Source organism: Corapipo altera, unplaced genomic scaffold (assembly GCF_003945725.1).
Source record: "Corapipo altera isolate COAL_440 unplaced genomic scaffold, ASM394572v1 2b, whole genome shotgun sequence".
Lineage (NCBI taxonomy): Eukaryota > Metazoa > Chordata > Aves > Passeriformes > Pipridae > Corapipo > Corapipo altera.
This window is the reverse complement of record NW_020884874.1, coordinates 19445738-19468516: the sequence shown is the minus strand read 5'-3', so window position 1 is coordinate 19468516 and position 22779 is coordinate 19445738. Positions and strand designations below refer to the sequence as shown.

Below are 22779 nucleotides of genomic sequence, written 5' to 3'. Positions count from 1 at the left end.
AGTTCCCTCATTATAAACAGCGTAACATGCTGTCCATAAACTTGGAGTTGGGGAGACGAAGACAAGCTGCTGTCACATGACATTCAGGAATTTGGATTCTCTCCAGCCTGCTGTTCTGGGTGATCCATTTGGACTCACCATCTTTCCACATATATTTAAAAAATTCTTTGGTTATTGCTACTGCCCTCTCCATTCAATTCCTTGACTCCCCCGACTATCCCCCCTATCCAGGCTGGCAGCTTTCCTCTTTTTTTCCACTATGATCAAAATAGGAACTGAACTTGGGGACTTTTTTGGAAGACCAGTACTGCAATGAGGATATAATGGTTCACTCTGTCTCAGTCATCCTCTTCCTGCTCCTTTTTCCTTCCTCCATTTCTCTCCTTGTCTCTTGCTGGTAACCTTTACCTTCTCCTGACAACCACAACCCATATTTTCTTCAAAATGTCAGACTTCAGTGATAATTTAAGTCCCATATTGTAAACTGTGGAGACTCAGGAACTGAGTTCCGAGCCATACAGACAGCAGCACAGTACAGTGAGGCAGCCGGGGAGGCAGATGAAAGTATCAGGTATTGTAGACTCCCAAGAGAAGTCTATGACACTGCTAAACTCTAAACATTCTGAATTTCAGTTCAGAACAAACCTTGTGAAACTTACTCCCCTCTGACATCTTTTTCTAGAAATACAAAGCACAGGCATGTGCTATTATTAAATTTCCAATGTCACGGGATAGAATTATCTCATTCTCCTTGCAGAACAAGATGTGATTTCTCAGTCTTGTGGAACATCAAGCTAGAAGCCTTCTTGCAAATAACACCAGTACACATTTCACCTTACTCTTCCTAAACAATGATCTTACTTATTTCCTGGTATTTCCTGGTCATACAACAACAACAACAACAACAAAAGGTTCTGCATTATAAAGCTGAGAGGCCAGGATATTTTTACCAAATTTCTTGCCCTATATCCACAGAAGTCTTGCTAACCAGCCCAGAGGTTTCCAAGTGCCTCCACACACAGAAAAGAACAGGCAACCATATGCTGTTACTGAGGAGGACAAAAAGATGTCTGTGGTCTGTGTCAAGTTTCAAGCACTTAGAGAAATTATGGAGAGACTGTCCTGGAGTCTCAGAGAGAGGACAAGCTATGGTATTTCAATACCAATTTGAAATCAAGAAAGATTCATGATAACTGAACAAAACAATTTGTTGGTTCCATTGCCTTAGACAGATTTTGCACTAGTGGTTATCATGTCATCATGTTAGAATAATTTTAAACTATTTCCAAATAGCAGTGTTCAGCTGCTATGACTTCTGAAAAAAAAAATAGTAGCATGATGCAAATACGCACTAAGTATTTTCTTGATTGCAATGCAAAAGATCTCTAAGATCTCTTCAAGGAATATGTACAAGGAATATGTATTCCCACATGTGCTACGCATTTCAGAATGTCCTGGATGTCCATGAAGGAAGCTACCCTTAAAGCAACTGTTCTTAATATGTTTTTATGTTGTGGACACAAGCATGTCTAGTATTTATAGAGAGCTAGTACTCCAAGCCTTGAAGTCTACATATGATTTGGGATCTGAAAGAAAAGATACATTTCATTAAAGTTGCTGCAGATGTGACTCAACCAGTTTCTTGTGGCAATAATGAGTAGTGCATAAGTAAACTCCATGCACACATGGCAAGTTCATAGCCCTGTTTCATTATTGGAGCCATGCTGATCACAGTTCATCACAGTAGTCTTCTACTGTACACACTGACTTTGTGGAAATCTGACTCTATAGGCTTTGTTGGATTATTCATACATAATTATTAATGAGAGGACTGAGTTTTGAAAATAGTTGGAATCTGTGGAGTGAGAGTCTAGACTGGAAAGAGCAAGTAGCTGGAGTGAAAACTATTTCACCTCCTAAACAGAACTGACTGTTGATCTCTGGCCACAAAAATTAAGGCTTTATTGCCTTGCCACGATTTTAATATCTCTCTCCAATTTTCTATTATTTGCATGCCATACTTTGCATATATCATGCTTTTGTTATTGTCCTTTCGTGAACTCAGGATGACTTGCAAGTCCTCTTCCTTTTTTTTTATTTTTTGAGAGAGGGGTAAGGCTGCTCAAGAGGTAATATATATGAGAACGATTTACGTTTATGTCTTTTTCTGGAGGAAGACAGAAAAAGATGAAGGTAGTTCTTATGGATTTTTCAACTTCACAGCCATTAATATATGCCACACAAAATATATTGTCCAAATAGGCTTCAGCAAAGGAACATGTTGCTGTTGTTCTTTCAGGCTGCTAAATAGCTTTTAGGTTTCCTAATCTTGTGATAAGAAAGTAGTTCTGCTTTTTTCCTGTCATGTGGGCTGTGGGATTCTAAAGTTAGGTACATGGCAACATTTGCTCTGAAATGTCTTTTTTATGCATCTTAATATTATAACTGGTGACTAGATGGAGTACTGGCCTAGTTAAAATAGCGCTTTTAAGATGTAATTACTGTTTTTTTCTCTTCAAGCAACAGGTGGTCTGTCTTTTACCACATTTGGAAGAGATCCTGAGCTCACACCCCATCTCTCTCCTCACTTTCCTGCCCTGTGGATAGAAACTCGGGTCAAGTGCATTGATTATACCACCTCTCCCTTGGGTCAAGTGCATTGATTATACCACCTCTCCCTCATCTCTAGCTTGAATTTACTCCTGGCCAGTTATAGCTATTAATTCTTGTGACAACGTTGTCGTTATGCTCCTGCACTTCTCTTTTATGGATCCTCTAACTTGCTTAGAGGCCGTGTACGTCTCGTCTCTAGATCGGCGATCTTTCTTAGTCTACCAGTCTTAAGAACGTATCGTGACTTCCCTGAGCCAGATGTGCAGCATACCCCGCCAGCCGGCACGTTACTCTCACTCTGCCCAAAGCCCGGCGCTGTCCCGGCCCGGGCGGGCACTCCCCGCCGGGCGCACGCCGCTGCGGCCGCGCTCTGGGCGGGCCGCTCCCGCGGGCCGGGCATGCTCAGTGTCGGCGGCCGGGCTGCCGCTGGCTCCGGTGCTGGGCCAGCCCGCGGCCGCTGTCAGGCGGGGCGGCGGGAGGTGCCCCACGGTGTGGCTGCGGCAGGCGGGCGCTCCGTCCCCATGGGCAGCCGGGCGGCGGACGGCGCGGGCAGCGAGCGGCCCCCAGGTGGGAGGCGGGGGCGCCCCGCGCTTGTCCGCCCGCACGGCCGGGCCGGGGGGCAGCTGCTGCCCCGCGGGCTCCGCACGCTGCGGCCGGGACGGGATAGGGAACGGGAGCGCAGGGGAGCGGGGCAGGTCCCTGCAGGGGCTGAACGCCGCGGTGCCGCGCTCCGCGGCTGTGCCGGTGGGGCAGAGCGCGCACCGCGTGGGGCCGGGCGCCTCCGGGGTGGGCTGACGGGCGGGGGCCGGCCCGCACCGCACGGGATCGCACCGCACCGCGGCGGGCGGGTCTCGCCCGCACGGCGAAGTCCGCGCTCCTGCACGAGGGAATTAAGCAGCACGGCTTGATTTAATTCTCAGAGCGGGAAGGGTAGAAGTTTTTTTGTGCGGCGTTTAATTTTCCAACCCGATTTGTAATTTGTTCCGCTCTGTCAGGGAGGTAATACTTTGTTGTTGTTTTGTTTTGTATTTCTAGATGGTGATGTGTCAGAAGCACTTGGTGAGGAATCAAGAGGGTTTACCAGAGAACAGCTATTTACGCTGGCTGCGACAGCTTCTATAAACTTCAGTTCAATGATATGCTACTCAATCCTGGGACCCTTTTTCCCTTCAGAGGTAAACAAACAACTTAGTCAGCTACTCTTTACACTACTTTTTTTCCTTGTCGACACTTTTAGAAGTATCTTGAACTCCATGGGACCTTTATGGTTGGCTGTAAGCTCTGAGTTAAGACTTTTCAATTGGGGGAACTCAGTGATAGCCTGATGCTGGTGTAGTTTTTGTGTGTATGATGGTGACCTGGATCCTGTCCATGGACTAATCTTCCCTGTGACTACAGAGGTGACAGCAAAGTAATGATATGAGATAGAAGGTGGATTCTTGGAGAACTTGAAATAGTTCTTTGCTCAGTGTTGCGTAGAGCTGAGATTAAATTCTGCTAATGTCCTGACTTGCATTTCAGTGCTCTAACCACTCAATGACTTTATTTATATCTACCTCTGTGTTAACTCAGGCTGGGCGATCCTTAACTGTGTTAACTTCCTGATGTAGCAACTCTAGGGAAAAAAAAATAAAAAATCTCTGCTTATGTGAATACAATGTTTAAATATAGGATGAAAAAATTGGTTGTGGTGCCTTCACAGCAGAAGTTCATTTCTCTCATGACCAAATAGTTCCCAAGTATTTACAAAGAAATGGTTTTTTGCTTTAAATATTCCTGTGTACTTCTTGTGCCCAAGTAAATATACTTTGCCGACCGAAGTAAGTAAAGAAATTGGTGCTTGTTATAAGGAGGCATGTTACAGTGAAGGTAACAGATATCTCTGTTTACTGTCCTCTCACCATGCAAAGGATCAAAATTTTGTAGCTAGCACCGTTGCACACCAGTTGAAGCCACCTGTATAAAGTCTCTCCGCTTGTTCAGCAAATAACACATTTTTCCATTCACTGAGGAATGAACATGGTTTTTCTCTTAGTTACATATTAGAAGTGCAATATGTCTTTAAATTGCTGTGTTGTTTTACCTTATGAACCCCTGCTGCCTTTGAAAAAGGAAATTGCTTTCTAACTGCATTAATTAAAAAATTAATGTACAATTAAAAAAAATTAAATGTACAAAGCATGAATGTTTTTCACCTCAAGAATTTGACTACATCTTTACGTGGTTGTGATCTTTTTTTACAGGCAGAAAAAAAAGGTGCCAGTAACACCATTGTTGGCCTGATTTTTGGATGTTTTGCTTTGTTCAATTTCTTGTCTTCTTTAATCTTGGGAAATTATGTAAGTATAATTGGAGCTGTAACTTATTTCTATTCTGACACAGGTTGATACATGAAGATAGTTCTTTAAGGCTGAGGAAAAAGATGTCTCTTCAGTAGTGTTCCTGCAGGCTTATGTATGCACTAATTGGAGTCTGGCCAGTTAGTCTGAATCTGATCTAAGTCTTGTCAGTGCTTCTTCTGTAGTTCTTGAGGTAGCGCAGGGCAATGGACATGTAGCTGTTTTGTTTCTCTGGTTAACTGTTTTGTTTGCTTTGTAATCTGAGTAATTTGATGGTCAGTTCTGCTTTCTGTTACCTCCTTTCTCCTATCCCCCGTTTTATTTGTTGCACTTGTATATTCTGTTTGCCTTTGGCAACATTGTTAAGGTGTTTTGTTTTTGGTTTTTTTTTCTTTAGTTAACTATACCCCTTCTTCTTTTCTGGTATGTTGTCTTTTTTTTTTTCTCTGCTGCTTAACTCAGTTTCCCCTTCAACTTCATTATGTAGTAATATGAGATAAATGTCTCCAGTTTCCCACAGATTCAGGATTTTTCTCATGTTGGAGAAATTACAGATAAATTATGTAACTGTTTGTTTATGTGCTGGAGCACTGCTGTCTATGCATTGTTGGCTAGGGCTGCTCAGGATCATACCCTAAGCTGAGGCTGCTGCAGAGTCAAAATCTTTTCTCTCTTTGGCTGGGCAGCCTCTTTGCTGACCCTATGGTGAGTGCTTTTCCCTGGTGGTGAGGTGGCTCATCAAAGTGTCACCCAAGTGCCATTTGTAAGTCCAAGTCTTGGTGCCTGTGACAGCGTTCAGCTATGGCACAACCCCTCACTAAGTACTTTACAGGGGAGAGAGCGAGTGTGCCATCCTCACTGCAGACAGCTGAAGTGAGCATCAATAGACATGGACAGTGGAGCAATCAGAGATCCTGAGGGCTATAATGAAACTCAGCAAAATATGAGCTTTAGTAATAATGGCTGAAAGGCAGGGACTTTGTCCAGGTCTGGAAAAAAAAGGAGTCTGAAGTACCTGCTGCCCTTAGGGGAAGTTGCAGCATGTAATTAGAAGTTCAAATGTACTTTATTATGGGAGTGAGTTAGCTTTATGGCATACCTCCCATCGTCCTTCACTCTACTGGACAGAGTGTGAAATGAAGGAAGGTGGGGTCCTTTCCCTGGTAGTGAATGGGGAGGCCTGAAGCTACTGTGCTTCCCATGCCAAAGCTTTGTGGTATTAAAAGTAGTGATAAATTTGCTTTAAAATCAGCTTCCATTGACTCCTCAGCCGTATATGTGGCAGGTATTGCTGGCCTTCCCTCAGTGATGGTGCTGAAGCAGGAATGTATTACTTTGTGCTTGTTTATAGTGAGGACTGCTGCTGTAACCTGCTGCTCTGCAGAAGCTGCAGCATGCTACTGCGACATAGTTAATTGCAGCATTGTCTTACCATTCTGAAAACTGGGTTAAGTCACTTAACCGTTCAGAGTACTTTTAGGTTCAGTATTGCATAAAGGTACACCAGCAGAAGCAGTATCTCCAGATCTTTTAGTTACATGTGCTATAAAGTGCCCATAGTGTTTGATTTCTTAATAGTAACTTACGTTGGAAGATTTTTGATCTTTCCTTGAAATACTAATACGTAAAAAATGGTACTTAATTTACAGCTAACACACATTGGAGCAAAATTCATGTTTGTGGCAGGGATATTTGTTTCAGGATGTGTGACCATTCTGTTTGGGTGAGTAATTTTTGTTGCATTTATCTTCTGATCATTTTTATCTATATGAAAAGATGAACACAAAACAAAACTAGAAAATCTTGGGGATCTTTTGTGTGTTGGTTAGGTCACCTAACTTTTTACATCTTTAGTTTTTATCTTCCCCTTGTAAAGCAGAATGAACACTTCTCCCTTTCAGTAGGTTTCAAAGTCTGTTTACTACTTTGAAAACAGATGAGGAAGGTTCATATGTTTAAATAACTACTGTAGTTCATGAATAGTGAGAAGCCTGTCAAAATGCAGCAAAAAGGGAACTATTTCTACATAACGTTTTAATTTTTTTTTCCTGAAAATATTGAGTGCAAACGGGAAACTTTACCTGGCAGGTGAAGAGGCTAAGTCACTCATTTTAGCAAAATAAATGTTTTATTAGCAAGGTAAGAACCTTTTCTTAGGTAGCTGTAACACATTGCATCAGACTCCTTGCACAGGTGATTGGAAAAGCTGTGAAATACAACAGAAGATGGCATTGGAGTTTTTCACAAGTTAGGTTTTCCATGTTTTTTCCACTGCCAAACCAAGAGGAAACGGAGAAAGCTACCAGAAAGAGGTTGGTAAAGTTTCAATGACTTCAGCGATGCGATTCAAAAATATGTCGCAATAGAAAGCATTAACTGTCTTGTAGCTGTGTCCTTTAATGAGTAAGAAATGATGCTCCAGGGCCCTTAGTAGATGACTCCTTGCATCCTGAGAGAGCTCCATTTACTGTTGGGAATTTTTTTTTTTTTCAGAATGCTGGACAAGGTGCCAAGTGGACCAATGTTCATTGGTTTTTGCTTTTTAGTAAGAGCAATTGATGCAATAGGTTTTGCAGCAGCAATGACAGCATCGTTTTCAATCCTTGCAAAGGCGTTTCCCACTAACATAGCTACTGTCCTGGTAAGTGCAAAAAGCAGTGTTAGAGCTGAGTACCTGCAATATGATAAATTGCCAGTGGGCAGCCTAAAACCAGGAGGAGAAAATCTGTTGTCTCATGTGCAGGTTTATTTGAAGTCACCACGTACTTTGTTTGCAATCTAGAATCACAATCCTAGAACAAGTATAGACTTTAGCATAACTCCAATTAGATGTAAATTAGGCAGTATATATTAGTTGCTTGTGCTTTGGAGACAGCTGACCACTGATGTCAGTATTTACCTCTTCAGTTGAAATCAGACTAATAAAATGCTAATACAGATTTTAGTGACTACTTCTAAATGGATAGTAAGGATCCATGTGGATTGATTACAAAAATTGATAAATTCATTCAAATAGTGTTGATTTAAATGCCTGAAAGATGCAAAACTGGAAACAATTTTGGCTTCATTTTTCTAGTCTATTGATAAAAGTTATGTATGAGAAGATGAGAGCTAGAACTTCTTGAAATCCGGAGGAGAGTATTTCTGCTCATCAATGATTCATTTCAACCTGAGATATTACCCTTGTTTAGTTAGGTTTTTATGGTGTTAGGAAGAAAAATTTTGTATTTAATAAAATGCTACTTTCTCTTTTTCAATAAATTCTGGTTTCAGTTCAAATATAGACTGACAGAAATAACTAGATTAAATTTTAATGAGTAAACAAATGTTGAGAACTTACTTAAGAGCATTAAATAAAATTGGAAAAGTTGATGCTTTTATTAAAACTGTTGTTAAACTGTATAATTACTTTTATAAATAAATATCTATAAGAATATGTCCTCCTAACTAAAAAAAACCCTACTAAATTGTATCAGCAGTGATCAGCTAGCATTTTCTTTGGAAAGCAGTTTATATATTGTAATCATGTTTTGGATTTATTCAGTCAATAAGGTTAAGGTTTCCTGTTTGCAAATTTTAAGATGTAATTTAAATAGGTAAGTAATGTTGACTTAAAGGGACTTAGCTATTCATCTTATAATCAGAATTAAAAAGTAATGAAATTCTGTTGTGGCAGCACAATAACTGTGATATGTGGCTGAAAATGGTATGTGATGATGAAGGTCATCTCAAGACCCCAATTAGAAATGCTACACAGCCCTGGCTTGGCAGCTACCTTTGTTTAAAATCTAGGAAGAGTTCTGTAAGAAGGCAGATGACTTCTAAATGTTGGTCTAGGTAAAGAACTTGGCTGTTGCTGACTGTACCTGGTTTTGGGCCGTTTAGCCACTCTGACTTGTATCAGTAAAATTAAAGATGAGGATGAGTGCCTATACTATCTTTCTGGGTTCTAGAGGTTATCAAAACTTTAACTGTAAGCAATTATTACCACCAGCTGTTACTGGTGGTCTAAGTGTTGATTAATCAAGTGTTAAGGCAGATGTTAACAGTGGTGACTTGTAACACAAGGTAAGTATAATTGTATTATTGTCCTTTTAAAAATTAGTATCTTAATAAAAGGTACCAGATTATTAAATTATAGCCAAAACAAATCTGAAATTCCCCATTGCAATTTCATTATTATTTCCTACCCCTAAGGAGTGAATCAAAACAGTTATGAAGAGAAAACTTTAACTTGGCACATGCACTTCATCCCATGAGATAATGACCCATCTGAATAGGTTTGTTTGGATCCTTCCCTTCACGCTGGAGTGTAATGGCAGGTGGGAGAGGTATTTCATTTAGCTTAAGTTTTCCTGCAGATGCTCTCTGCCACTAGAGCATTTGCCTTGCCTCAGGACTGGGATCTGTTAGGTAACAGCAGGGTGGTGAATGCTGCAGTTCAGGTGGTTCTCTGTAGTGAACCAAAAGAGGTCATGGCTGTCACACAGATAACTGTGAAATCCCTTTCACTGTTCCGCCTTGTGAAGGTCACTACTAGCTGTTGTCCTTAGTGATGTAGTGTCATTTTAGTTTTCACTAGCTTACCTAGGTTGTGCTGCCCCTCAGACAGATGGCTTGCTTTTTATCATTGCATCATATTTGCTCCACGTACTGACTTGCTTTTTGCTTGCCTTTTCATCCTTTAGGGCAGCCTTGAAATTTTTTCAGGACTCGGACTGGTGCTGGGCCCACCTTTAGGTGGTTTTTTGTATCAATCATTTGGTTATGAGGTCCCTTTCATTACTCTGGGATGTATAGTGTTGGTTTTTGTACCTATGAATATGTGCATACTACCAAAATACGGTAAGCATCCTTCTACCTGTCTCCTTCACTCACCTTTACTTTTCACGTATTTAAGTATCTTTAAAGCATATTGCTTTCTGGAGTCTGATCCAAGTCAGAGGGTGAAGCTCCAGTTGAATTAGCTGATCATCTTCATCAGGCTCATGTTTTAATGCTAACCTAAATGCATGTGTACAGATGGCCTGAAATGCAACTCCCCATCCCCATTTCTGCAAACACTAAGAACTCTATGGAAGTGAACTGAGATGTACTTTTGTTTTCTTTTGACTTCTTAGCTTCAGGGCTCATAAAGGTCCATTTGCATCTGCTTCATATAGGTTTGTCTTTGCAGCTAGTTGAAGAAAAGCTGGAGATACATTTTGCCTAAAACAAGAGCAGTTGACAGTGTGTATGGGGAAGCTAATTACAGGGAGAAAAAAAGATGTTATTTGTACCGAATTATACAGGATCTGATTAACATGAAAGACTATTAAAGTTAATAAATGAGATGTTTAATGAAGTGCTGGGGGTCATATAAATTTGATTAAATTTTATATGGTCCTGCTTGGACAGAAAACTAACTTAAAGATGTCTTCATACAAGATTGTAATTGCAAGGTTACAGTTCCATTATTCTTTTCTAGAGAAAAGAAAATGTAACTTTAAAATGCTTCTTTAAAAAATTGCGTATATTGGCTTTTAGAAGAAACTTACAGTGATAAACCATATGCTGCTACTGCTGGCTTTCCCCCTGACCTCCCCAAGCTCTGAAGTTGTCTGGAGTCATGATATTACCGGCCAGTTTGAAACGATGTTAAATAAATATTAGCTCTGAGGTGGTGGATGCCAGTGATTGAACTTTTAGTTCTAATGTATATTTTGAGACCCCATTCAACTATTAAAGGAGAAACAGCATCAGGAAAGAAGCCTGACGTAGAAGTACCATGTAACGATGACATCTGAAAGAAGTTTCCTGGAGTACAAATTGAACATGTAGGAGATCCAAACACCTAGTTGCTTAAAAAATCTGGCAGATCTCAACTGATAAATAACAATCTTTTTATGTTACTTTTAAACCATGTTTCTTTGTTTGGATGTGAATTGTTCATGTATGTGTGCATGTTGAGACATACCCATAAGAATTTCATTGTGTAAGTACTAGCAGAGAAGTAACTGGTTTTACACGTAATTGGTGTAGTACATGCTTTTGCTCTTTTCAAGTTGGGGATTTGCAGTGTTGGAATCTAAATTGTGCACTTTTCTTCTTCATCTACGAAATTAGGTTTTTTACTATAACAATAGTATAGTGCATAGTAATCTACTATTGACTTTCATTTGTTATGTAGCAGGAGTAATAGGACTAGAAAAAGAGAAATACTGATTTCTTTTCTATAGCAAGAAGATCAGTCATGAGCTTATGATAATGCAATTTTCCCCCCTTTTCTATTGAAACAGATTCAATCCCTAGCAAGGAATCCTTTTGGAAGCTTATACGTCTACCAAAAGTCTTAGTACTCTGTCTCACTATATTTTCTCTAAGTGCATGTTTGGGCTTTTTGGATCCCACAATGTCTCTATTTATTCTACAGAAGGTAAGTCCTGCTAACATGTAGTGAACTCTTGAGTTGCTAAACAGTAAGTAACTGTTATACATGTGGCTTAAATATCCAAAACAAAATTGAGCTTTATCCAATTACACTGCTTTAATTAACTGTTAATAGTATGATTTCCAAATAACTTGATTTCCATGGTACTGACAAGTCAATTTCCATTGACACTATCTCATCCTGCTGGATCCTGGTAACTTTGAGAACAAGGAAATGTAAGGCCTTTAAAAATGTGCTTTTTCCACATAATTGGCTTTCAACAGCAAAGTACCTTCTCTGAATAGGGCACAGCAGCTGGTTTTGTAAAAGGGGTAATATTTCACAGGTGGTTGTGCTCCTACTTTTTTTCTGTCTAGTACTGTGCTTAGACCACTCATCTGGGGTAAAGGGGACTTGGTGCTAACTGCTTTCATCAGTGGAGATGTGAATGTACATCTTCCATTATCCAGGAGGGGTCTGTAATTATCCCACTGTAGAATATTGTGTGCTTCTGTGGCTCTTCTGCTTTCCTTCTCTACTGTGCTAACAGATACTTGCTGTGAAAGGGCTACAGCCTTCTTGGCAGATGTTCTAACCACTAAATTAGAGTTATTATCATGTGCTTGCATATGGCAAGGAAATAATGAATATTTATTTAGTCAATGCCACATGAAACATCTTGGAATACTTTCTAACTGTTAGCCAAGGCACTCATTTGAGAGACTGGCATGCTTTTGGTTCATTACGCATTTTGTTTCGGTACAGAAATGTGTCTCTGCATTAGGAAAATGTAAACATCAGGGTGTTTGCAAAAGAACTCTTATTCATTCTCATAAAAATCATCCTCTGGTGGAAAAGTTGGAGTTGAGTTTTATAGCACTATTTACTTTTAAGATGCGCTGATTAACAGTGGATGGCTACAGTATTATGCTTTTCTAAATGCAAATCAAACTGAAGATTGGAGAAGACTAAATCCATCTAAATTTCAGTGTCTGAAGTGTCTGTTTCAAATGTGTCAGATAGTAATGTTAGAAACCAGCATGCTGTTGTAGGGGGCATAGCACAGTGTTTCCTCCTGACATTATTTAGGCTTTATATGAGTACAGTTGTGTCAGGTGTTTCTACCACTCCATGCTTAAAAGTGTTGCTGAAAGCAATGAAACTGAAGCTCTGTTGATGGCTTCAAATATTTGAAAAACTGTATGGTATCAGTAAAATGCTTAAAATCATGCATTTCAGTATTTTGAACTAAAATATAATTCTTGAATTGTCCTCTGATGAATGTAACATATATGGTTTGGTTTGTTTTTTTGTTTTATTTATTCCTTTCCATAGTTCAAGCTCCCATCTGGTTATGTGGGCTTGGTGTTCCTTGGTTTGGCACTCTCATACTCCTTGTCTTCTCCTCTCCTTGGACTTGTAAGCGACAAACTGCCAGTGAGTACTGTTAGGTAAAGATGGAGGACTTCCCATATTGAAGCAATGGATGTAGGTCTGGTCCTGTGAAGGGATCTGCCTTTCAAGATCTTGCACATGAACCCATTACTGCCAAGTGGAAGGTCTCTTTTGCAAGGCCCAGGTAATTTAGGAATGTCCAATGCAGTAAAGGACATTGGACAAGCAGTTGAAGTGTGCTGAGCTTTTCTGGTGGACTGTTTCCAGACAATATGGAATAGAGACTGGGAAAATATGTTGCAGTTACCCCTGCTTTTGACCACATCTAATTGTATTAGCTTTTGAGAAGAGGATTAAAGGTGTTCTGGTTATCTGTATTGATTTTATCTCTTAAAAAGTTTAATATCCAAATTAGATCAGCACACTGGCTGGCTATAGTCCTTTAGCTCTTGACAACACCATAGAAAGAGACTTTGACAGTGATACACCTAAAACTGTCTAGTTGAGAGGCACCGCAAATGGATCAAGCAAACCTACACTTTGAATGCTGTGCGTAAAGCACAGTGACAGTTTTCTGACACTGTGTTTTCCGACACTGTGTTTTCCTGACACAAAGTAATAATGGCCTTTCTACATGAGAATTACACAGAATCATAGAATGGCCTGGGTTGGAAGGAACCTTTAGGAGCAATGCTACATGATATTTCTTGTATTAAAGAAGAGTGAGACCTAAAATACTTTGCTAACAGAGAAGCACTATTGGTCAGTATCATAAAGAAATCTCTGCATTAAGCGGCTGCTGCCAGTGATTGCATTGGTGGTGAGGAAACATGGATTCACTATTTCTTAATGGTGTTCGGAATTGGCAGAGAAACTTGAATTCCCATTTTGTCTGTAATGATGGTCTCTACAGGAGTTGTACTTTTCAGATGAAGATTTAGAGCAGGAATATTAGGGAAGACAAAATAGCTACATTAGAAATTCACAAATTTTAAATTGCATACCTTGTCTTTCACAGTACATCAGGAAGTGGCTGCTGATAGCTGGAGGCTTACTGACAGCACTGTCCTTCTTCATGTTAGGACCTGCTCCAGTGTTGCACATTGAAAGGTAATAACTGCCTCTTCTCGAGCCTGCCCCCTCATGTGATGTTTTCAACCATGTCATGTATGTCCTCAAGTTTATGATTAGCACCTCTGACCATGAAACAGTTTTATTTTAATGTCTAACATAAGACTGGGTGTAAAGCAGTGAAAGCATCTGAAAATGGAGATTTTACAGCTTCATAAATAGATCCTTTTCCTTTGTTTTTTACTGTTACTGTGCTCATAATGATTTTTTCTCTCTTTGTGTAGCTTACTGAGGAAAGTGCCAGATTATAGTTTTGTCTTCAGCTAGCTAAGTAAAGACAATGTCCATTACACCTGAATGCTGTATTGCCATGTCTCTCTGAGTTAATTCACAACAAAACACTCTGCTACATTTACAAAACAACTGTACAGTCTTTTTGTCCTAGGTCAGATACTGTGTTAAAGATGATAGGCTTGTTAATGTGTAGAATTCCTCCTAGGTTTCTAATTTTTAAAGAAGATTGAAACTGGTGCAGTGACATGTTTGAGCTGGTGAGAAAAAGAAATTAGTGATGTCTTCAATATTCTTTAGCTAAGTCTATTTGCTTATAATATACTAGGCTACAAAATTTTAGCTTCAAAATCCTTCACTTCTGCAACAAACCAAGTCTGGAGCTTGGACAGATACATTATTGAGTTAAGCTCATCTGTCGACCTCTTCTCTATGTGCTCCTCGTTAAATCAACTTAAGATTTTTAACTTATCAACAAAACTCCATTTGATAAGAAAATATGTAATTTGAGCACAGGTTCTTCACATTCTTTTAAAAAGTCCTTTTTTAAAGCAAAGAACTGTGTTTTTCAAGTCTTAGTATTGGCTTCAAGAAACATAGTTTGCTGATCAGTCATGGAGTGCTGACATAACAGCCTTCAGTCAAATGGAGTCCTTTGAAAAGAGTTTTAAGCAGCTAACTTCTTTTAAATGCCTCTTTTTCAGTCAGCTGTGGATGTTTGTGCTAGTGCTGGTTTTGATTGGCTTTTCCATTGGCATGAGTGCTATTCCAGTGTTTCCAGAGATACTGCAATGTGCATAGTAAGTAACTTGGTCCAACCCATCTTTCATGCTACTGGCAGTAGGAAACTGCAACTATTTTTCAGGGGTGTTACACTCTGGATTTTAAGCCATAAGCTGCCCAGAGTGGTTACATATTATTTAAGACTTTTTAAGCCTTTTGGTTCGTTATAACCTTGAATTTGTGTCTGGAGAAAGAACCGTGCACACTTGTCTAAGAGAAATTTTTTTTAATTTGGCGAGAAAAATAAGACATTTTGGCAAAGGGTTTTACATATAATGGGTAACATATAACTGAAGAAAAGCATTTTACTAAAACACCCAACACACAGACCCATTCAACAGAAAACACCCCCTATAAATAAGCAATATACCAGCTTTAGTAAACCACAATTCATTTGTTTTAAGTTACCCACAAGAGAAGAAAAAGAGTAAAAGAAGACCAATGAAAAGCATAAAGAAAGAGAGAAGAAAGAAGGAAGGAGAGAGAGGAAAGGAAAAATGGTTACCAACAAGATTCGACAATTCACATGGTGCAGGCAGCAGGAGAGAAGAGAGAGAGCGAGCTCACAAGGAGTCTCATGTATTTATAGAGTTCAGTTTTCTCTCCCAGGCAGGATATCCAGTCAGTGCCTTCCAGGCCAGAGTGAGGTGTGCTATAGCCAGTCTCAGGATCCAGGGGCATGGTGTCGATGGGCTACCAGGCAGGTCTGCCTTGACTGACAGCCCAGCTACAGGGCCTTCAGTGATGCCATGTGCTCTGCATAGGCTCAGCCATGTTGGCTGCAGCCTTCTGGCTCTGCCGTGTGCTCTCAGGGACCTGGCCCTCTTAGCTGCAGGCCATGTGCTCTCAGCAGGCTTTATGTGATAAGGCAGGCCTTACATTGTACCTGCAGGTCTAGGCCCAGCCCTTCCCACAGGCACGCACACACACTGTGAGGTGATTCTGACCCATATCAATAATTCAGTGAGATTTGGATCCTGTATCTCATAAGGGGTGAATATGAAGTGTGGTTTTTTTACCCCTCTTTGAGACAAAGGCAGCTAGTAACACTTAAATGCTTCCACTACTCCCTTATCTTAGTTTTTTCTGAATATCCCAGTCATTATACTCCCAATATAGCTTTGTAAATGTGTACCTCAGTACTATGAACACACTGAAGTCCATCAGACTTTGGGTCTTATAGCATCTGGTGAACCTGTGTGTGATTTCATATACATTAGATTATTTCATCTTCTGAGGACTACTAATAACAAGCAGCTTTCACTGCCTTTACAGACTGTATTGGCTCTTACAACTGCACCTACAAGAGTCATACGTGCTCAAAGTACAAGGTCTGTGTTGTGGCTTGGCAGTAATGACCTAGAAGGGTCTTGATTTACTCTTATTACTATGTTCCTTTTGGAACAAGGTATTTTCTTCTTAAAAGCCAGCTGTCACTGTTTTACGCTTGCCGTATGAAACATGGGGAATGAGTGTGATGTTGTGATGTTAGTGATCTTACTCGGAAGAAATTAGAGAGGAGGAATAGCACTGCAATCCTCCAGAGAGGCAGCAAGGAAGAAAGTACTGGGTAAACAGATATTCTTCTATGCACTTTGGATTGTTAACTAGTTATGTAGTGTGCAAATTAAAAGGAGGGGAAAAACTCCATAAGGAAAGGCTATAGACTGAGATACAATAATGTGTTGTACTGCTCTTAACTGGTCTGTCTTTCTGCAGTGAGAATGGATTTGAAGAAGGCCTTAGTCTGCTGGGACTGGTGTCTGGACTCTTCAATGCCATGTGGTCCCTTGGGTATGTATACACCTTTTTGTAACCTAGGAGAGTTTGGTTGTTCTACACTATTGCCACACAAAACCTGGCTACATTATAACCGGAAGTCTTGCCTTGCAGCCATTATGTTGACCTTGATTCAAAAGTTTCTTGCTAGACAGGTGCCTAGTGGGCATGTTAAAACAAAGCTTTTTACCCAACAAAGGGTAGAACTGGTTTGGACAAGATCCTGAACTTGTCTTCCTTGAAATGTATTGTCCTGCATATCAAAAAACTGCAGTGATTAAGTGGATGTTTGCTTGCACTTCTATGTGGTCGTTTTTCTTGTCACTAAAATATTTTATGCTCAGTACAGAGAGATCTGGACCCTAATTTTTCACAAAGCTATGTCCACCCACATGAAGTGAGCTAGAAGGTCCCTGCTCCTGACTAATTCTGCTTTCCATTTTCCACATTTCCTCCTTTTGTATGTGATAGGGCAGAATCTTCTCCTTTTTTTCAGCCTCAGCAATTATTTAAGGTCTGTGTTTTTGTAACTTAGCAGAATGTGTATTTATTAGTCAGTGGTCATTGACACAGAAATGAATGAAAGGTGCTACTGGCTGAGTGACCCTTCAGAGTTGTCACTCAGTGGGAAGTGATAGAGTGCCCCTATTGACAGCCACTTCCAGGATATTTTCATCTGTCTTGGTAACCCTCTGTGGCTGCAGGTTTGTTTCAGTGGCACAAATTTACACCATTTTTTACAAACTCTAGCTGTCCAGATGTCGTGTTTATTTGGCATAGGATTCAGTACAGACGTAGGTACTATAAAGTTACAAAAGCTCAGTTTTATGCTGTTATCAAGCCCAGTTTTATAATGTAACTTTCTTCCGGGAAATGTCTCCAGTTTTACACAGTTTTGTCCCTTTTGTAGTGAGAGACCATATCACTTAAAACCTTTCATAAAGGGACAGCAGCTGCATAACCTTTCATGGCATTTTTAGACAGGCATTGAAGGTACAGGGCAGTTAAGATACAGCTCAGCCTTGCGGTGACCCTGTCTGTCACAATGTGCTTCCCCACTTGTCTTGAAGTTTGGAAGCTTTGTGTTTTGTGGGATCAGACTTTTAATTTCTCCTATGATAGAATTGATCAGTGTAGATGTTCTGTTAGAACATGGTCTTCAATGGGTTCTCTCTACTGAAGAAGACTGCATTCAACTTTCTGATGTGGATCCTATTTCCAGCTGAGGAGGTGACTAGACAGATTTACTGGGGCCTTGGAAAACAAAGAATTAATACTTACTGTGGGTAATAGGGAAGTTAGGTCTGTGGAAGACAATTTCTTTGTTGACAAAAGTGAGAGAATCTATAAATGCCACAAAACACAATAATACAGTTCTCTGAGAATATGAGATGTTATCTTTTTTGTTTGGGATGCAAATACCTGATTTTTATTTGTTACAGAGCATTTGCAGGTCCCATTCTGGGAGGATTTCTAAATGAAAAGCTGGGTTTTGAATGGGCCGCAGCCATCCAGGGAGGATGGGCACTGTTAAGTGTAAGTAGTAACACATTTTTTGTTTTATATCTATTGCAGTTACAAGCTATTGGATAAGGTTGTTATTATTGTTACAATTATGACTGTTTCCTCAAAGGGCCTTGTTACTGGAATATTCTATATCATTGAGGCAACAAGGAAAAGGTATGCTGAGATATTTATTCTTTATTTTACTTGCAGTCATATAAAGCAAATCTTTGAAAGCTGTGCTTCCATTTTTTCCTCACTACCAACCTGATAATGAATGATGAGTAGTAAAAATACTGCTTAAATTACTTGTCTGTATGGTTTCTTAAATCCGTGCTGACCTAAACAGACCCGTAAACAGGGCAATGCCTATTCTATACAAGCAGCAGGACCATGACATTAATGAGCAAACCCTACTGATGTTTCCTCCAGAAGGGTGTCTGTGAGCTGGAATTGGTTGGATGGTCATGTGCAGAGAATAGTGGTCAGTGGCTCAGTGTCCTGGTGGAGATCAGTGAAGAGTGGTGTCCCTCAGGGGTCTGCCTTGGGACCAGTGCTATTTAGTATCTTAAACGACAACGTAGATAATATGATTGCGTGCACCTTTAGCAGATTTTCAGGTGACTCCCAGCTGAGTGCTGCAGTTGACATACCTGAAGGATGGGGTGCCATCCAGAGGGACCTGGACAATCACAAGGGTGATTTTTCCCCTCCACTCTGCTTTTCTGAGACCCCACATAGAGTACTGCATCCAGCTCTGGGGCCCTCAGCATGGGAAAGACATGGACCTGTTGTAGCAGGTCCGGAGGAGAGCCAGAAAAAGGATCAAAGGGCTGGAACATCTCTTCTGTGAGGAAAGGCTGAGGGAGTTGTTCAACCTGCAAAAGAAGGAGCTCTGGGGAGAACATATTGCAGCCTTTCAGTACTTAAAGGGAGCTTACAAGAAAGATGGGGACAAACTTTTTAGTAGAGCCTGTAGTGATAGGACAAATGGTTTTAAACTTAAAGAAAGTAGATGCAGACTAGGTATGAGGAAAAAATTTTTACAATGAGGGTAGTAAAACGCTGAACCAGGTTGTCCAGAGAGGTGGTAGATGCCTCATCCCTGGAAACATTCAAGACCAAGTTGGACATGGCTCTGAGCAACCTGATCTAGTTGAAGATATTACTGCCCATAGCAGGATGGTTGGACTAGCTGACCTTTAAACGTCACTTTCAGTACAAACCATTAGATGATAGTATGAATGAATAGTACATGGTTGGGTGCAATAGCAGGGAATCAAATCCAGTGATCCACATAGCTCTTTGCATGTAATATGCTTTTTTGCTTTTAATGGTGATATTGCATAGAAGTGTCTAGAGAATATGCAACCTGTGTTTTCTCTCCTGTTCTTTTCCTTATGCAAACAGTTCCAGTTCCAGCCTGCAAAATTCTCCTGGTAATAATGAAGAAAGAACTCATCTCATGGGCAGTGAAACATAACCAGACACACTTTTAATTCTCTGTTTACTATTGTGGTTTAACCTAGTATTGAGGTGACTGGACTTAAGAGTGCTTCATTATTCTGGAGCTGTGACATGATCCCTTACTGAACAACCAGTTGTGGTTTATTTGTAGCTACATTACTGTTTTGAAACACTAAACACTGACTGCCTTTCTTTTGGAAGTTCTCATAAGTGATGAATAACCCTCAGCTGTCAGCCTGTTTAATTGTGTTCCATGTACAGTGCACTGCTGTATGTGAAGAGACATGTTTTCAAATGTCTGATTTCTATACTTGTGTGTGCTGTGCATTATTCTTCGATAAAGGTCCTATTTTGCTACCATGATTTTCTGTACCTTTTTAAGGGAAGTTCATTATCTTGTAATACTGTAACTGATAACATAAAACATTGAGACAGAATTTGAAATTACAAAGCATTACAAAGCACAATATTATTTTCAATAAAGCAACTTTTTTCCTAAGTTTTGTAAATTTTCTTAGAAAACTAAAGTCCAAAAGACTTTTTGTCTACCAGTATGTGTATTATCTTGAGAGTGCCTGAAGATAGGAGGCAAAAGTAATGAAGAGAAGAGTTGCCATGTCTACACAGAACCAACTGATCTTCAATCCTGGAGGAGATTTGGCATCTTCTGTATGTGTGTGTATACACACATGCACAGATATATGTATGTTTGTATTATATATGAAGACTCAGCTTGGTGTGTGTGAGATTTATATTGCTAATAAATCCTACCTGGAATGTTTGTACTAATTGCTTCTGCAACAGCAAATCTATCAAGAGTCTAGGACTACTAAGGGAAAAAAAACATCTTCACCTCCTCCAGATGCTCGGCAAAAGAAACTCAAGGGGAACTGAGACAAGGACGTACCTGGTAAACTCTCACTAGGCTTTTTGACTTTGGTTGTGGCAAAAGTCTTTTAATTCGTCCTTGAGCTCATAACTCACTGGAAGGGATTCTCTGTGGTACCCTTTTTCCATGAATAAGAAAAATGGTCTGTCTTGCAATTTACAATCAGTTTCTCTTGTAAGTAGTTACTGGATTTTACATTAGAAATAATTCTTTCTCTGCCAGCGCTCTTTGGGACTAGCAAGAACAACTGCTCTGGTAGCCAGCTGTGAAACATCAGGGTATGAAAGGGCAGGCTTCCCCTAGGAACATCCTGTCAATATCTTTCTTTCGTTTTTGTATCAGGTGTTAGACTTTACGGAAATGAGGAGTGTACACCTCAAGTTTTTATGAAGTGCTGACCATGCCAGTGCTGATGATAAGCCAGGTGAGAAGGAGCTGAGAGAACTAGAGTTAGGCACTAGGGGCACGAGATACAGATCTATAGACAGGAGACTTAATTAGCTTGTTTTGTGCAATGACTTGTTCACTTACCTCATGTGTACTGTTAGGACTTCAGGGTGCCCAGAATTACCAGAAAAAGCACAAATGTCATTGAAAATAATGAGTTGTCCTGCTGCGTGTGAAAGCTTCACCAGACCACCCATAGAAACTAGGCAGGCTTAACTAATTCCTCTAACTTCCTGGCAACACATCTTCTCCCCTATTCATTCTTTCATGGGCACAATGGAGACAAAAGAAAAATGAAAGGGAATCCTGATTTCCAAGTTTTTTGCCTTGTGAAATAATTCATAAGCATGTTCTCTTACTATGATTACCCAAAGGTCCTGGAACAATAGTTAAAGTAGGGCAGTCAGGTCTTCTATAGGAAGCTAAGCCACTCTCTGACTAGTGCTGTGCTTGTCTCATTCAGTGGCAGGTCTAAATACCCACCTGTCATTACCCACACAGTTGTACAAGCTGTGAAGCTGTGATGAGCGGGAACTCTGCCAGGTATAGCCAAACTACAACCAGCTAGACCAGAGCAGCCCTGAGCAGGAGTGGCACAGGTAGTGCCTATGTGGTGGCGCTGAGCTTGGAGTTATCTGCTTGCCTCTCGCAGCCCTGCCTGCCCCCTGTGCCCTTCAGTTTCTACAGGAAAGTATGCGTGCTGCTCTCTGCTGAGATTTCCCACTGTTTTCCTGCGGTGACCTAGGCTTGCCTTGAGCTGTGTTACTGCAGCAATGCCACACCTGACTCATTCAAAGATCTGGCAGATGATATTTCTTCGGCTGCAGCGCAGTGGTGACTTCTCTGTGGTGGTGTAAGGCAGAATTGCTCCATGCTGGTAGCTCTCTTGCCTTTGATGCTGTGAGTTTTTCCAGGCAGGGTGGTTGCATCTCCTGGTGTCAGCTTTCTGTCACCCTGGGAAACTTCCAGATATTGTGCAAGACTTCCTCTTTTTAAAGCCCTCTGCTTTTGCCTGCCTGTGGCCTCCTCTTGGATGATTTCCAGGCTCCAGACATGGGCCTTCCTAAAGCCCTTTGCCAGGCTTTTGGTGCTATCTACTCTTGAGGCCTGTGCCCTAGGAACCTGTGTTGCAGCAGTCTGGGAGCACAACAGAGGACACTGAAGTGCCAGTTTCTCCTGAGGAACTCTTGATGCTGATGGAGAAAAATATGGCAATTTTGGAAGTGGCCATCAAAGAAGCAGCCAGACAGCTATTATGATCTCATTAGAGACATTTGTTTGAGTAAACACTGACTGTCTTTTCCTATCTTAATAGTGTTTTTGGTGGTTTGTATGTTGGTACCAGGGTGCCCATATCATTGTGACTCTTGAAGATGGCATTTGTGGCTGGGTCTTCACAAGGGAAACAATATACCCTTGTCTTGAGGATATCCCAGACTCACAGGTGGACTGGATTCCATGTGCTGATCCTGGAAGGTATTGTCCCTGTTATAAATGGAGGAACAGTGACAGGAAAGATGGCTACCTTTAGGAGCCGTGATTTATAGTTTTAAGTGTCTTGGAGCAACTGCTGTGAAATGAAGCCAGGTTAGTCACCATGTAGTTACCATAAATAGCTTCAGACAAATTTCTTTGTAGTTTTTCTCTTGTCATTTTTCTTCGCTGTAACTCTCTTTATTTGTACACCAGAAAGGTTGAGATTTATTTAAAAGAAGAAACTTACGGAATCTACATTTCAGTAAGTTATTCTATGCATGTTGTAGAAAATGTTTACGTTATGAAAATATTAGGAA

General features: G+C 40.5%; 1 protein-coding gene across 2 annotated transcripts; it reads left to right on the top strand.

Moving 5' to 3' along the window:
* The first annotated feature begins 3070 nt into the window (after positions 1-3070).
* On the top strand, positions 3071-20427 carry SLC18B1 (solute carrier family 18 member B1). Of its 2 annotated transcripts, XM_027634031.1 has the most exons (14): positions 3071-3180; positions 3649-3788; positions 4857-4952; positions 6602-6675; positions 7446-7593; positions 9641-9797; positions 11231-11367; positions 12697-12798; positions 13775-13866; positions 14823-14918; positions 16621-16695; positions 18123-18216; positions 18314-18360; positions 19600-20427. In XM_027634031.1, exons 1-14 carry the CDS (start codon positions 3135-3137, stop codon positions 19664-19666), a joined length of 1371 nt encoding a protein of 456 aa, XP_027489832.1. In that variant the 5' UTR covers positions 3071-3134; the 3' UTR covers positions 19667-20427. The 2 variants fall into 2 exon arrangements, with proteins under 2 accessions (XP_027489832.1, XP_027489833.1); XM_027634032.1 differs by lacking the exon at positions 18314-18360.
* The last annotated feature ends 2352 nt before the right edge of the window (positions 20428-22779 follow it).